The following is a 16,161-nucleotide window of genomic DNA, read 5'->3' as shown; positions in this document are numbered from 1 at the left end:
TGAGAGTGTTGAAGCTAATGTTTCCCCAAGTACAGAAAAGATGGTGAAAAGGCAAAAATCTTTCTGACAGAATGCAAAGACTGTCTTACTGATCATAAGAGAAATTCTAAGTAGATGATGTGAAATCATATCTCACCACTGGATGAGATCAGTGGTAAGATGGTAGAAAGCACTGTCTGTGTAGGGGGAACATAGAGAAAGTCATAGAGAAAGAACAGTATGTGCTGTACTGGAATATAATAAAGTAATAATAAAGCAAGAGTACATAAGCCAAAAGATTTTCCAAAGTGAGTGTCTGTCATTCTTTTCTTTTAATGTCCTCATTTCTACCGGTTGCCCTGCTGTACCATATGAGAAGCCTTTTAATGACAAAGGAAAGGAAGCCTGTTCCACATCTGGTATTTTTAGAGAATCTGAAATGATAGGCAGAATGCAAACAAAATGAATTCACATGTGAGAACTGCAGACGCTGTCTGAAACGATACAGAAATGGAATTAAGGTTAAACAAATGTGCATAAACAAAGATACTAGAAAGATCTATACCACAGCACAGAAGAGACTGCACCAGCTTGGCTCCCTCTGCCTTAACATTGCTCTTAAAACTACCCCGGTGTGTCAGCTCTGTGCCATGAAAACAGCTCTCTGAAGGGCTGAGACACAGCCCTCACATAATTTACCTATGCATTTATGTTCAGTCATTTTTGACTGAAAAGACATGAAAATAATGCATGCATCCTGACATGGAGGTGTGGGGAGGCCAGGCAAACTCATCAGCAGGCTCTCAGGTGAATCCTTCTGAATATATCACTCTCAAATGGAAATAAATAGGGCAGAGGTTATCTCATGGACTTGGATAGGAAGAGCACAAACACATCAAAATCTGCCTGAGTATCACTGCCTGAGTTAGGCAGATTTCATACTGACTATAGATAAAAAGATAAAAACAATTGCAGATACCAGGGAAAATGAGATGTGTGTAACAACAGCTGTCTGTATATATAAGAGAAAAACCAGACTGGCTACAGTTCAGTTCAAATAACTAACTGGGCATTATCTTGCTAGTGAGAGACATTTAGGGAGCTACAAAATGCACACATAAGAAGAGATGGAAGGAACAACCTAAAGAATACTTGAGCAGTGAAGAAACATAATTTAATTTGATTGATGGCAACTTAAATACAGCTTGAAAAAGAAAAGCTGAATCGAGGAGGTTTAAACAGCTCAGAGACAGACTATTTGTACCAACTACATCCAAGTACAGAGGCAGGATAGGAAAGCTGCTCTGGAAGACAGGATGCTAGGCCCAGGTCTGGGGTCCAGCAGCTGTGGTTCACATGGATCTGCTGGGGAAGAAGAGAAAGTAATGAGGAGACAAAACTGTCAGTACTGTGCATTGCTAGAATTAGGGATCAAAAATAAAGAAGGAATTGGAAAAGTCAAGACTGCAAAATGTTATAGGCAAAAATAGTTACTGCCAATGCAGTACATGGTACAAGACTAAAAAGTAGGAGAGAACTTTGCTGAGGACATTTTTTGACAACTGATAGGCATGTTTAACTGCAAATTGCTAAATAAAGAAATAAACAATAAAAGCCCAGCACAAAGTGGGATAATTTGGGTTATGAATACGATGGAAGCACTGCCAAGTATCTTTGTTACTTTGTGGTCTTGCAGGTGAGGTGTAAAATACTCACACTAGAATTTACATTCACTATAAAATCAGCAGTTTGTCTGGTGGCCCCTGCTATGAAGAGCTCTGAAATCCTGAGGGGAAAAGTAAAACATTTAGAATACAACGATGCAGTGGTCACAGCTCAGGCCACTTCAGCAACATTTTTCCCCCTTGAAGCAGCCAAGGGACCATGACACAAACAGAAACACTATGTGAATAGTTCACTATTATGGACTCTCTGGTGGGTTTCCTGAGTCAGTGGGTTGCGAGCCGATGGTCACGGTCTCCCCATCAGAATTATCTTCTCCTCAATTAGAGCTGATTTCAGCACAGTTAATGAGTTTTCTTCCTTGTTCTAGGAGTTCTGCCAAATGTCCTTGTGGCCATGAATTCTGCATCCTTTGTGCCCTCTATCAGCAGCACAATGCTGTCCCCAGGCTTTGCCACCTCCCCCTGACCTGAGACCACTGAGACATGTCACGGCATAAAATTTAACATGGCAATTCAACCAACACGCCGTCTATCTTTCTAGCACCTGGTCATCAATTAGAGCTTGTTCGCTGCTGTCTCACGGATTAAATCTCCTTTAGGAGTGAAGCACTGATTTAGAAAAATTTAAGACTTTAGTTAAAATAAATATTGCTGAGGTAATGTAGCTAGGACTTCCCTTTTTGTGAACAGAAGCCAGACTGAAGAAACTGATAAATTATGGAAGGAACTGATAAATCAGGGAAGCTGTCAAACTAGGCTTTTGCATCCTGAATAATCAATAGACCCCATAAATACAATACAATCATAAATCAAACAGTCCTGGAAAAAACAGGATTTAGCTGTCACTAACACTAAAGGTTAAAAAGCCAAAGAGAGGAAGACCCATCTTACTTCATCATTTTGGGACCCCACCCCATAAAAAAGACCACTGACCCATTTCAAAGAACAAACTCCCCATGCTTGATGGCTTTTTGGGCTAATTACCATACGGAACGGGGAAGGGGATGTACCAGAGTTATGAATATGCATTTGTGTTTTGGGTATTCAATACTCCTGTACATAAAAGACCCTGTGATCATCTGTGGATTGTGTGTGTGTATTTGGGAGCGATCCCGCACGCTGCCCGGCGTTGTAATAAACATACACTTTCTAACTTTAAACTGTTAGAGAGTCTTTGCTTGTCATAGTTGGATATTGGTGTTATAAATGCAATGGGCAAAAATCAGATTAATAAAGAAACAATTTATTAGAAAAACAATCCCAACCACCGATAAAGAAAGAAAACTACAAATAGGACGGGCAGCGCAGCGCCGGGTGGATGAGGGGTCCGTACTCTAAGGTACAGATTTCCCAAATCCACACGGAGCGGATCGCAGCTCAGGGTTTTATAGGGGTTTTCGTGTCCCAAGGCGAAACAGGTGTGGGGAATAGTCCAGCAAATAGTCCAAATAATTTTCGGATGGGCTTCCCAGATTTGTCAAATAGTATTCCGGGAAGGTTCCTTTCACATGCGGATGGAGCCCGCTGGTCCATGGTTATTTCAATGTGTATTCCTCGGCGGAGAATTCTCTTTTCGTCCGGGGAGGAATTTCTCTGTCTGGGTATGATGCCGATTCTTATCTGGGTTGGCCAGTGTCTTTGTTCATCCTGATGGCTCCTGTCCCGTTCTTTGTCTCAAGACTGGCAGAAGCCTGGCTTGGAGGAAAGTTTCTACAGACTGTACCTTTTCACATTTTTATATTAACACCAACCTAACATATATTTCTACATTCTTTTACCACGAATTTTTACCCCAATGCCACATTTATCACATTGGTATTAGATCAATATCCATAGTTTTTTTTAATAACTCAGGAGGAACCTTTTTGAAGACAACGTTTCCACATTCACCGTTTGGCGGCCCCAGGCGGCGGCAGGCGGGGCACTCCCGGGGCCGCCATGGCGGGCGGGGCAGTCCCGGGGCTCAGGCGGGGCCGCCATGGCGGGCGGGGGCGGTGCGGGCCGGGTCGGCCGCGGGCCGGGAGGAGGAGCCGCCTCCGCTCAGGGGCCGCCCCTTCCCGCCGCTCCGCCGCGGTAAGGCAGCGGGAATGGCCGTGGGAGCGGGCCGGGAGCGCGGGAGGCGGCAGTGGCCGGACGGGCAGGAGGGGAGGGAGGAAATGGAGGCACGGGAGAGCGCTGTGGCGCGGCGGGCAGAGGGGCCGTGCGGGAAGAGGAGCCCCGGGCCGGGCCGGGCCCTGTGGCTGCCGTGCAATGGCCGTGCCGCGGTGCTGGGCCGGGGGTGGTGCCCTGTTAGGAGCCCGCAGGGTGAGGGGTGGAACGTCTTCGTTTTGGCGGTTTTTTTTACCTGGTCCGGTGTTAGCTGGGTTGCCCTCAGGATTTTCTTGTGTGCCGGTGACAGGACCCCAGGGAATGGCCTGAAGTTGTGTCAGGGGAGGTTCAGGTTGGAGATTAGAGAAAGATTCTTCACCCAGAGGGTGGTCGGGCACTGAACAGGCTCCCCAGGGCAGTGGTCACAGCACCAGCCTGACAGAGCTCAAGGAGCGTTTCCACAATGTTCCCAGGCACACGGTGTGACTCTGGGGAATAGTTCTGTGCAGGGCCAGGAGTTGGACTTGTTGATTTTTGGGCGTCCCATCCGACTCAGAATATTCTGTGTTTCTGTGACCCTGCGGTCTGTTCACCTTCTATCTGCCTGCTTGGCCTTACTGCCCCTGCACAAGTGACAGTGCCCACTTTTGTGTCAGCCTTCCAGAGCTTCCTTAGCACACTTGTGCTACCAGCTGTTCTAAAACCCCCATGGCTCTCCTTTGCTTGTATTTTTCTTACTGCTTGCCGTGGAAATAAGCCTTCTGCTCCTCTGTTCCTGCTGTCCCTCAGACTGTTACAATGTGGTAATTACCTTCCACCAAAGATGAGAGTAAGGCTCAGCATTGTGGTGGTTATTGGCTGGATACTGTCACACACAAGAGAAGGAAAGGTGGGACGGGTTTTTCTCATGCATGGTAATTGTGGAGGTGACAGCCTGGCACAAGGAGCTCCAGGCTAACCACAGCACCTGGGAATGCTTGTTTGGTAGCCAAGGAGCAAGCCACAGCCAGTGCTGAGGGAAAGGTCATTGGAGATGTGGGTCTGTAGGAAAGCAGGTAGGCTTTGCCCGTTCTTCTCACGAGAGTTCAGCCTTCTCTGTCCCTTTTTTTGTGGGGAAATTGAAAATTAATGAAAGATCAGAAAGTGAGTTCAAGAAATTCTTCTGAGAAACAATAACATTAAGCAAAGATACTACAGGTTGTATTCAACTCTTCTGTTCTCAAAAATTCTAAGACCAGGATTGTTTTATTTTCAAATTTAACTTTCTCTGTGTTTTTTTGTTTGTTGCTTTTTTTTTTTTTCCCAGTTAAAATCATGGCACTGAAACAGGTTTCCAGCAACAAATGCTTTGAAGGTTTCCAGAAGGTGTTTGAACATGACAGGTAAACACCACTAAAGATGTTTAGCTTGGGGCAGTGGATTCACTGCTGTCAGTGCTTTCAGTCTGCAGTGAAAAGAGCATGCTCTCACCAATATCCATATTTCAGTCAGGGGTAATGTCTGCTGCTGCTTTGGCTGTGCTCTTGAATTTCTGTGTTAATGTTTAACATAATTTGGTATACTTAGTGCTGCAGAGTTGAGGTGGAAAGCTAGTATTTTTACCTTCATTACTTTGAGCTGTCCTGTTTGCAGCACAGAGAACCACTGTGGATGCAAAGTTCCAGTCACACTGGATATCTCACTTCTGTGCACTGGAAAAGTGCTGTGACCAGTGACTCAGTGAATAGATTCTTGTTTGATGAAGGTGTACAAAAACCCAAGCTTTAAAAAAAAAAAAATTGATCCAAATAAAATCATCAGTTGTGCTTAGATAAGTGTATATTGATAGTTTTAGGCTTTATATTAATTGAGCAACTAATTGCTCTGTAGACTTTGCAGATTGAAAACCTCCCTTTTTGGCACAGGCTGTGTGTTTTATATTGTGCAAGTCATGTGCATGTGTTCTTCAGTAAAAATTATTTTGCAATTTGATAGCCAAAGCTCAACCTAAATATTGCTGGGATTCAAAATTTGATTTTCAACCTGTTCTCAGTTAGCAGCACTGTGAAAATGTGGCTCATTTGTAAGTCTCTGTTTTAGGTATATTCATTACAAGGTTGAAAAGTTGGCTGTTGCCAAATCTAGAGTCTAAGGCTGAGTTTAGAAATTGATTTTCCCTTCCTTTAACTTAGTTGTTAGAATTCACTGACCACATCTCCCTTTGAATGAAATGCACTGATCCACTGGTTCTTTTTTTTTAATGTTAGTGACCTTGTTAATTAAGTAGTGGTGATAACCAGAAGTATTTTATTAATACAGTGCAGAGCTAAAATGCAAAATGAAATTTGGAATCTACTTGCCTCCAAAAGCAGAAACTGGGAAGTGTCCTGTGCTGTATTGGCTCTCGGGTAAGTAACATGAGTTTTAGTTTCTTAAAAAATACAATCTTAAACATTTTTAAACCACTGCACTACAGTTACTGAAAACTTGATATGGAGGTACTGCAGTGCCAGCTCTTGGATTCTACAGAAACTCCTTTTCTGGAAGGCACACTTGGTTTGAGAGTACCATGATATATCAGGATGCAGCTTGGGGAGCAGCCTACCAGATTGTGTTCTAAAATGCTCAGTGTTCAAATGCTTTTGTTCTGGAATGTTCATACCTTTTGTTCCAAAATGTATATGTAAAGGTTCTCCTGTAAGGCCTTCCCACTGGGACACCTTCTGCTTTCCTTTCTTTTTAATAACTGCTTCAGCTAACAGAGTAGGGATGTGAAAAGAGCTCATGGAAGCCAGCACATTTGTCCTGTGGACTCTACCTTATTCCAAGTACAGCTTTGCAGGAAGTAACTGGTGAACTTGAAAAGAGAGGTGCTGTCAGCTGCCTTAGCACAAGCATGTCTGGTGTGAAGTAAATCTGTGGGATCAGAAGGGCCCAGGGCTGAAGAGGCTTATGCAGCAGGAGTGAAATTGTCCCATCAAAAATTAATTAATTTTTTTTAAAATTTTATTCAAAATGAAAAGCAGAAACTCTGCTCTGTATTTCAGGGAGTTGCTTTATTGAGACTTGTGTTTAGAAAGTTGGAGACCAGACTGTTAGTGTGGAGACTTGTATATATTCATTTCACAAAATAGCTGATTTGTGTCATGACAGTGGACTGGGTAAAAATGTTTATATTTGACGATAGGAACATCAAAATTGTCTGAAGAGCTCTAAGCCATTCAACACATTTATTTTACTGAGTGTAAACTGTATTGTCTTGGGCATTATACCAGTCAAATTAGGTTACTGGCAACATGTCCTCAGAGAAAACTAGAATCATTAACTCCTCTCAAATTGCATGGTGAAGAAAAATTGAAATACTAGTATGAAATGTAATTTATTTGTAATTGGACTTTATTTGGACCTGCTGCTGTACAAAAGGCATGTATTGCTGTAGGTTTTGGAGCCAGGGTGCTCACAGGCCCTTTATCCTGTCTAAAGTCTGTAGAATTTGTCAGACCACGTGTGTGGTTCTGTAATGCAAACAGCTGTGATGACACCACAAAGAAAAATATAGTTGCAGGATTAGAAGTTACCAGTGTCAGCCTCAGCAAATGCCTGTGGTCAGTGGGTTTAAGTGCACAGTACTTGAAGGCACAATGCATTGCATGAGTGGTGCTTGAGGGGATACAGGGTGCACTCGGATCTGGTTTGATCATGTGCTAGTGTGACTACATGGGACAGTGCAACTGCGTTTCTCTGGATTGTTAAGTATTGTTGAGCCTAATGAAAGCATTTTCCATGCTTATGGAGATGGGATTCCTTGTTTTTCAAAAGCTTTTCTGTCAAAAAGAAACCAGTATGCCCTGAGCAACAGGTGACCAACAATATTTTTATTTCCCAACAATATTTTTATTTCCCTAGGGCTGACCTGCACAGAACAGAATTTTATAACGAAAGCAGGGTTCCAGCAAGCGGCAGCTGAGCACGGCCTTATTGTAGTGGCCCCAGACACCAGCCCACGTAAGTTCAGCCAGAGACATGGTCACAGTCATACACTGCAGTGCATCTCTGTCCTCAGAGAACGGGCTGCTGCACTGTGCTGAAAAGTGTGTTGCCTCCTCGAGTCAGAATTTGACCTCACTTCTGCATCTTGCGTTGTTCACTAGATTGCATTGTATGTGTTCTTAATAATGGGCCAGCGAGGGTTGACATTTGAAACTCTTATTGTTGTGGCCCTAAAACTAGAACAAAGGGGCTCTAGATTTCAGCACAGATGAGGAGAAGGAAGAAAAGTGAAACAAGAAATGTGTTATTAGAATTCTTGCTGACATTTTGTGTGCCTTGTTGACACCCTATAAAACCCACAGAACTGTGTTGCCACACAAAGATGCAATGCTTGCTCTTCATTGTATTCTGTCTTCTAAAGCAAATTAAATAAATGCCTTCAAAGGATTACAATACTTGAAAAGCAAACTAGAAACCCTTCTCCTGTGCAGCCACAACAGACTACTGATGAATGGAATTTTTAAATGATGTATATTATTATACTATTTGTATATATTATTTTATATAAACTCAGCCTTATTTATATAAGGCTGAGCTTATGGTATGGGAAATCTGAAAAGGTGGGTCTGCAGTTATTGGAAATACTGGGGATTCAGTGCTTTATGTTTTGTATTTGTTGGATTCTGCCACAGTCTCATGAGTGCTGTAAACAAAGGTGTCAGCTTCCTAATATTTCCCAAGCTTTAGTGGGTTACATCTGACTACAGGCAATATGGGAAAGAAGCAATGCTCTTTCCAAAAAGTATTTTTTACATCTAGGTTTTGAAGTTGTGTCAGGTCAAAGAATGTAAATACATGTTTCTAATGAAGAAGAGGGACAGAAGAGCAAAACCTGTGAATGAATGAACTCCACACTTTGTTGTTGCTATTTTCTGCAGGCTAGAGATGGGCATCTAAACTTTGCATTGTTCATATTGGGTAGTTGTACTGGAACTTGTTCTTTGGTAGTATCTGTGTAAATGGTCTCTATCAATGTGTAACTGCCTTTGCATAGGTCATTGCTTTGTCCATTTCCTTTAAGTCCCTCGTGGCAGCTTCTCTCTTGCCTTTTAGCCTAGTAAGGATTGCTCTACTATTTAAACGAGTTTTGGTATGAGCTTCATATTATACTCTTAAATTATAGCTCAGAGACCCCAGATGTTCTTAAGTCTGTTTGAGCTGTCTGGAGAAACAAGTGAAAAGCAATTCAAATATAATCATGAGCTGAGAGGTATTGAAAATGCTTACATATGCATTTTAATTGTGTAGTGCATGAGAATTACCTTCTAGGAGCCAGGAGATGTATCTGAATGGGAAAAAGACTGCATGAAATCATTTAATACTTGTCATTACAGACCCTCTGTCAGGGCTTGGTAGATGTTACTTTTCCTGCTTTGAAGGGGTTTGTTTTTCCAGACAGGTATACTGAGCAGTGTTATGCAGATTCCTTTTCAAATTTCTTTTTTTCAAGGCTTCCTGAAAGTTTTATTTTTTAGCATAGTGGGCATTATACCAAGGATTTTTTGAGTTCTTGTCTATCTCCAAGGTACTGAAGATGGACTTTTTATATCCAACATGTTGTTCAAGCACCCCAGTCCCTGTGATTACTGGACTGTTCCAGAATCACTCGGTGTTCAAGGGCATGTCACCTGAGCAGAGTCAACTTTGATCCTTGTACAAATCCGATTTCACACTGTTGGGGGGTGGCAGCCATCTCGGCACAAATTCTGAGGGAGTCTTCAGTTACACGTGGGTTTGCAGTGTAATCTGACAGTGGTAAAAGCCCATGTAATTTTGGATTGCAGAAATTAGGAAATAATGGCTTCTCTTTCTCCAAAATATTCCTATCAACTATACCTTGAAATATTACATTCTGTTCTGCAAACCAGGCTGGTAAATCACAGACTAATCAAAGGGAGGACTGGATGGGATGAACTGACTTTCAAGAACACATCTGCAAATATAGTTTGAAAGTGTAGCCTCAGAAAAGAGGATACAATCCTGCAGTTATTCAAAGAAGAAATTAAGTTTCATGGAAATTATAGGTGGGAGCAATGAAATGAATTGCAGAAGAGGTAGAGGTGTAGACTTGTGAAATTATAGGAACAGTGATTTATTCTTCTGAAGAATCTTGAAAGGGGAGAGGTAGCAGGCATTATTTAAAGCACATAAATTGGCTTGGACACACCATTTGGTGATACATGGTTCTGTCCTTCTGGGGAAAAGGAAATTTCCTTCTGTTTCTCCCACAGTTTGTTGTACTTGATAGGATGAGGTCTAATGACTGAAATAAGCTGGTAGCACCAATTAACAAGTGCCAGCTTTTTGATCAAGTTCCTGGATAAATTGGACAGAGCTTTACAAAACTAATTTAGGAGACTTGTATATGCTATATTTATTTAAGAAGAGATGCTGACACTATTTAGAAATTGGATGTATCTGTAGGCTTTATGTGTCATTTTGAACATGTTGAAATAATATTTTTAAACATTGTACTAATGAGTTAAAATCGGAATTGTCTTATAAGTGAAGGGGTAGAGATGTGATTGAGAAACTTGTGTCCTGAGTCTGATTTGTATGGCAGGTTCTCCAATTCTGAACATGTAATAAAAGAGATTTTTCACACTAGGTGGCTGCAATATTGAAGGAGAAGATGAAAGCTGGGACTTTGGCACCGGTGCTGGTTTTTATGTGGATGCCACTGAAGATCCTTGGAAAACAAACTACAGGATGTATTCCTACGTAAAGGATGAGGTAACTTTGCTGCTGTGTTCTCCTGGTGTTGCTGGCTGATAAAGGGGAAATTCAGTCAGGAAATTCCCACAGTTTGTGTTACAAGGTTATGGGAGATTTCTATAGAGATACTTTGAGTTACTTGTTATCAGCTGAACTATTTCCTTTTGATTTCACCTTCCCCTTCAAGTTGCTTTCAGGCCATGATCACAAAAGTCAGGCTAGAACCAGAGATGTGCCTTTGGTTTCAGTGGCATTAAAAGTTGGTTAGTTGTGTGCTTTTTTCTTAAACATACTCAAGTTGCTTTAGCATTTTTATTATGCTTTTGTTTCCTTTACAGCTGCCTAAACTAATAAATGCCAATTTTCCAACTGACCCTGAACGGATGTCTGTTTTTGGGCATTCCATGGGAGGTCATGGAGCTCTTATTCTTGCTCTGAAGAATCCTGGGAAGTACAAAGTAAGATCAAGTATAGCTTATATGAGGTATACTAATGCCTGTATAGATTTCTGTAGATGTGATGGAATAAAACATAATACTGAGTTCTTTGAGGGTATTAAATGTATAAACAGTTTCATTTGCTGCAGTTCATTGTTACATAGTTTTGTGTTTTTTGCTGCTGTCTTTCTGAACAGTCTGTGTCAGCATTTGCTCCTATCTGCAACCCAATTCAGTGTCAGTGGGGGAAGAAAGCCCTTGGTGGATATCTGGGACCAGATGCAAGCAAATGGGAGGTATGTGTTGCAGCTGCAGTTCTTTAATGACAGATGAACAAGTCATCTGTAAATACATCACAGCAGGAGCCTGGGAAGAACTCTGGAGTGCCCATGAGCTGGTACTGTTGTTTTGGTACACCCCTAAGCACAGGAAAGCATTGTTTGTTTCTGGCAGGAGTGACTTGCTGGTGCCTTATGGTGCTTATGAAAATGTAATGAGATATAGGTCTCTCATCAAATCAACTACATTCCTCTCAGTTTTATGAAGATGTCAGAGTCTGGGCTGAGAACAGTTATGAGCAGTGTATTTTTGTAGCAGCCTGAAGAGAGAGACTGCTGCAAACTGTTCAGACTGATGAGCCTCATGACATCTTGCAGGGGACAGCCTGTGGGAGGCCTCCAAGAGGAGCCTGTTGGATACCTGGAAATTGGTATCCTGCAGAACAGCATTAAACTAGACAAAGTTAGGTTTTAGCTCCAAGGCCTTAATTTTGAGCTTTAGTAGTTGTATATGAATAGCTAAAGTACAAAAATGTTTGTCTGCATGGTTGCTGCCTTATTTGGGCAGCCCTTCAGTATTTTTAATCTCAAATTGAACATTGCATTTTATTTCTGTAATTAAGTTATAAGAGGGCATTGTGACCATGTACTCAGATTTCCTTGTAAATAAGCACAAGCTACAGTTCATTCCCTTGTAAATTGGATTAAAGTATGTCTTAGGAGAACTTCCAGGTCTGATTAAAACTTTACAGGATTGCAGAGTGTTCTCTGCTTTTCTAATTGTTAATAGAGTAGTTTGTGTACTTAGAAACCACCAGTTAAATTTGCTTAGACTTAAGGTAATGGATTTGTTGTGGAATGAAACAAAACAACAAAACCCCTGTTTTCTGTCCCCTTGTTTTGGAGCGTTTCTGCAAACCTTATCCATAGATCAACAGCAATCATCAGGAACAGACTTAGATCTGCCTTTGGCACAGATATACAACCTCTGATCTCTCTATTTTAGCTTAAAATTGCCATGTAAATATGTTCAGGATAATTTGATACCATGGCCACAGTGCTGGGCTGAGCCCAAGCTCCGATTTCCATGGTAGTGTAATTTCTGGATCTGGTGGCGTCCTGGAAGGATGATGGCTCTGATGCCTTGGTGTAGGACTTCGGATTTTGCTGTCCATTGGTGATTGGTCTGCACAGCCTTAAACACTTTGCTGTCTTTATTTATTTTGAGCATGTAATAAGCACAGGACCCCATGGGTAACATGCTTCCCATCACAATTTCATTTTGATTCATGTATGTTTAGAGTTTTTAGTTTTTGTTTCTCAGTCGAACCAAATTTTCTTGGTCAAATGATCCTGGTAACCTTCAGGTTAAATGCCTTCCCACGAGCACAGTTGTATTACACTGGTCTTTTGACTTCTAGCTGCCAGAATAATTACACCAAGACACCAAGTTTCTTCAGCAGGATCTAGTTTCTGCACAAGGGTGTGAATTATATTGCTGTTCTTCCATCCTGTAGGAATTCAGCCCTGGGCTGGATGGGCTGTTTGGTCAAACTTGTACATTTGCCCTTTTTAAAGCAATGGCTATTACTTTTCAGTTGCCTGTTTTTTTGTTCTTCCAAAGTGCAACTTGGTGTCCTTATCAACACTGCCCAGGACTCTCTCTGTGCCATTCTTTTCCTGCAGTTGACAAACTGAAACCAGTTGAACAAATGTAACTGACTGTCATTTCTCTTTTATTTCTGCAGGCATATGATGCTACTCAGCTCGTGAAGTCCTACTCGGGCTCTCGCCTCGACATCCTGATTGACCAGGGCAAAGATGACCAGTTCCTGTCCGCGGGGCAGTTACTGCCCGATAACTTCATTGCTGCCTGCACCGAGCGGAAAATCCCAGTGGTCTTCAGACTGCAGCAGGCAAGTTGCTTCTGCAGTCCTTGGTGGTTGGATTCTTGTTTGTGGTTTTGTTTCTATGCAGGAGGCAGTGGAGGGAGTGTCTGTAAGGGAGCAGGCATGCTCTCACTGTGGCTCTGTCCCTGGCCACCAGAGGAGGAGAGTGAGAAGTGCGACTTTCCTGTCGCATGGGCCATCACCGGCCTGATTCAGCCGCACTTCACCACTAGATGCCGTCGTGCTTCCAGCTTGGACAGGCTGATCCCGGCATGGGGACTCGGGCTGCTCGTGCTCGGCTGAAGATACAGTATTAATCACTTTTAATGAGTATCTCAGTCACTGTGCAGCCAGAGTGACAAATGGCCTTCTGCTGCATCCCTTATCTGTGCTGTGGGTTTCGTGTTTACCATAAAACTCCGTGATTTAGTTTGTTTGTGTCTGTGTAAATTAGGGAAGGGGTGGAACTGCTTGACATCCTAGATTCATGTAAAGACTCAGGTGGAAGGATTGTTCTTGCCTGTAGCACAGTGACCTGGTACAAGACTGTCCTGAGAGCATTGGAGTCTTTGCAAAACACTGGCAACTTCCACCCAAACCCAGTGAGGAGCCCAGTTGTGGAGAGTTGAAGGGCTGTCCCCTCTGGTTTATAATACACCTTGCACCTAAAGATAGAGTTAGTGCTGATGAAGGGGTGTGGGCCAGAGGGTGGCATTTCACTCAGTGATGGAGCAGTAACTGTGTTTTACCAGAACATTGCCCATGAGGGCAACTGTTCTCTCAGATTGCATCTCACTGCAGCTGACCCTTGCTGTTACCCATTTCTGGTTTACAGGCCCAGATCTGGGCAGGTTAAGGGACTTTCTGTTTGTTTAACTTCCTAGTGCTCATTTATACTTAGCCTGTTATGTACCCTTTGCCATTTTTATATACATTCCAAGTATTTCTTAAAATGGATAAAAGCAGGAGAGTCATCACGTTTCCTTTAAGAGAGCTTAGCATGATTGCCTTATCATGAGCTGCATGTTCTCTGCTGATTTCTTTATCATTGTTCTTTTCTAGGGTTACGATCACAGCTATTTTTTTATTGCTTCATTTATTAATGACCACATCAAACACCATGCAAAATACCTCAATGCTTGAACCATTTGGATGCAAATGCTGATGAATCAAGATGAATCAAGAGATTGTGGTGAACTAAACGAAAATCATTTGCTGAAGTAATGTTTGTAAAATGGAGCTCTTCTGATTGTACTTCTAAGAAAAATAAAAGTCCCACTTAATTTAATGTGTGTGCTTTAGAGTAAGTATTGGGAATGTTCGTGCATGCTGGGAAAACTCTTGGTGCCGTGAAATTACATCCGCTGCATTTTGGGTCAAAATGTAAGCCAGTGGATGAGTAACTTTCAGACCATGAGTGTGGGTGTGGATGTGGCACCTGCAGAGAGCTTCTAGTGCAACTGTGCAAAGACTGACTAACAACAGTGTGCCCATTCAGGTAATTAATTAGTGGGGTTTGCTTCGTCCTTTAAAGGTGAAGAAAAGTGTTAGTGGCACAGCTAATCAAGCTACTTAATTAAGCTGAAGTGGTAGGAGTGTTTTTCCTTGGCCTGTGTAAGTCCCTTCCAAGGACCAAGTCTGGTGCAGAGTGCAGACAAAAGCCTGCTGTGCACAGTAGTTTACTGTCCTGTGCACTATCAACCAAATGGAGTTATTTCATGAATGATACTTTTCTATAGAAAAGACTTCTTTAAAAACATGTGAAGGACGCTGTCTGTACTAAAATAGATTTTTTCTCCACTTGCTTTTGATTCTTGGAGTGTGAAAGACTTGCATATCTTAGATTTGACAGGACTGAGAGAAGACTGCTAAATAGATCTGAAAAAAGCAATTGCTTTCTAGATGATCTAATATCTCATTGCTGAAATCAAGTATGCCTATTTTACAAAAGATGGAAGAATTTAGTCTTGACAGTTGAAGATCTAAAATAGCTCTTGGTGGTATAATTCTGCCAGCTACCTTGGACAAGAACACGGACTGTTCCAGTAAGCTGCAAGTCATCACTTGTAAGCTCAGCTTTCTCAAGGTTTAGCTGGACCTAAAGACCTTGACTTGCTCTTGCCAGAGGAAATACTCCAGTAGATGTAGGATGGGTTTCCTTTTTTAAGCAGTGCTGAATGCTGTCCTGTGTCTCAGGCTCCTGCTAGATTCTAGGTTACAGGGAGGCTGGTGCTGGTGATAGCCTTAAATTATGCATTGACTTTTACCAATCTTGCATCTATTTATTTATGAAGTAAGCTCTGAAGGCTGGGAAGATACAACTGTATGCAGTGCAAGGAAATTACTGCAGAAAGATCCTCTGCTTCCAAAATCCATTATCAAATGTGAAAAAGTACAGCCCATAAAGTTACTGTTCACTAAGTTAAATACAGTCTATTAGAGAAATTAGAATCAAGGAGAATCTGTACTTGGATGACTTCAGAAACCTGCATGGGCAAGAGAAGGCTGGATGCTGTGAGCTGCTCCTTGTTTCTGGAGGCAGGGGCAGAGCAAAGCAGCTGAGCACTGCCCTGGCACACTGGGGTACCCCTAGGGCTGAAGGCTTTACTGTGTTTACTGCTTGGATTCAGTGCTGTCAATGAATCTTCAGGTTTTGCTTGCTGAAGCAGAAGGCTGCAGAGCAATCTCTGCATTTCAGAAGGAGAAAAGGCTGCCCTGTAGAGAGAAGTGGCAGCAGTAAAATGAACTACTCTCACACACCAATGTGAGCAGGAGCACACTGAAGGAGGGGTCTCCCTGCATCTCCTTGAGCCCAGCCCTGGCAGCAGAGGGCAGGTAACTCCTGCCACTGACAGAATGGCAGGAGGCCACAACAGGAGCAGCAAAGCTGCAGGGAGAACATTGCAAGCACCCAACAGCTACCACATGGATCTCATGCCTACTTCAGCTGCAAATTTCCTTTATTTGCACCACATCATCATCTTCCCCATCCCCAAAACCCATCATTTCCAGTGTTAAGCTCTCCAACTATACCATCCCTTTTACAAGAAATCATCAATCA

At 42.4% G+C, this 16,161-nt stretch overlaps 1 protein-coding gene across 1 annotated transcript; it reads left to right on the top strand.

Moving 5' to 3' along the window:
* The first annotated feature begins 3,675 nt into the window (after positions 1–3,675).
* Positions 3,676–14,388, top strand: ESD (esterase D). Its single transcript, XM_083854453.1, has 9 exons — positions 3,676–3,737; positions 5,059–5,134; positions 6,051–6,139; positions 7,638–7,736; positions 10,390–10,514; positions 10,835–10,954; positions 11,131–11,229; positions 12,960–13,127; positions 14,163–14,388. The coding sequence occupies exons 2-9, from the start codon at positions 5,067–5,069 to the stop codon at positions 14,241–14,243; spliced, it is 849 nt and encodes a 282-aa protein (XP_083710579.1). The 5' UTR covers positions 3,676–3,737; positions 5,059–5,066; the 3' UTR covers positions 14,244–14,388.
* Positions 14,389–16,161: the final 1,773 nt, after the last annotated feature.

The sequence above is a fragment of the Zosterops lateralis genome (genome assembly GCF_965231275.1).
Source record: "Zosterops lateralis genome assembly, chromosome: 2".
Taxonomy (NCBI): Eukaryota; Metazoa; Chordata; class Aves; order Passeriformes; family Zosteropidae; genus Zosterops; species Zosterops lateralis.
Note: the sequence above shows the minus strand (reverse complement) of the source record. Positions and strands in the feature narration are given on the sequence as shown.

Bases quoted from the DNA above. Each gene is read 5' to 3' on its own strand.
- ESD (XM_083854453.1), top strand. From the start codon at position 5,067: ATGGCACTGAAACAGGTTTCCAGCAACAAATGCTTTGAAGGTTTCCAG. The intron at 10,515-10,834 runs GTAACTTTGCTG...TTTCCTTTACAG, and splicing joins ATTCCTACGTAAAGGATGAG to CTGCCTAAACTAATAAATGC. The intron at 11,230-12,959 runs GTATGTGTTGCA...TTATTTCTGCAG, and splicing joins CAGATGCAAGCAAATGGGAG to GCATATGATGCTACTCAGCT.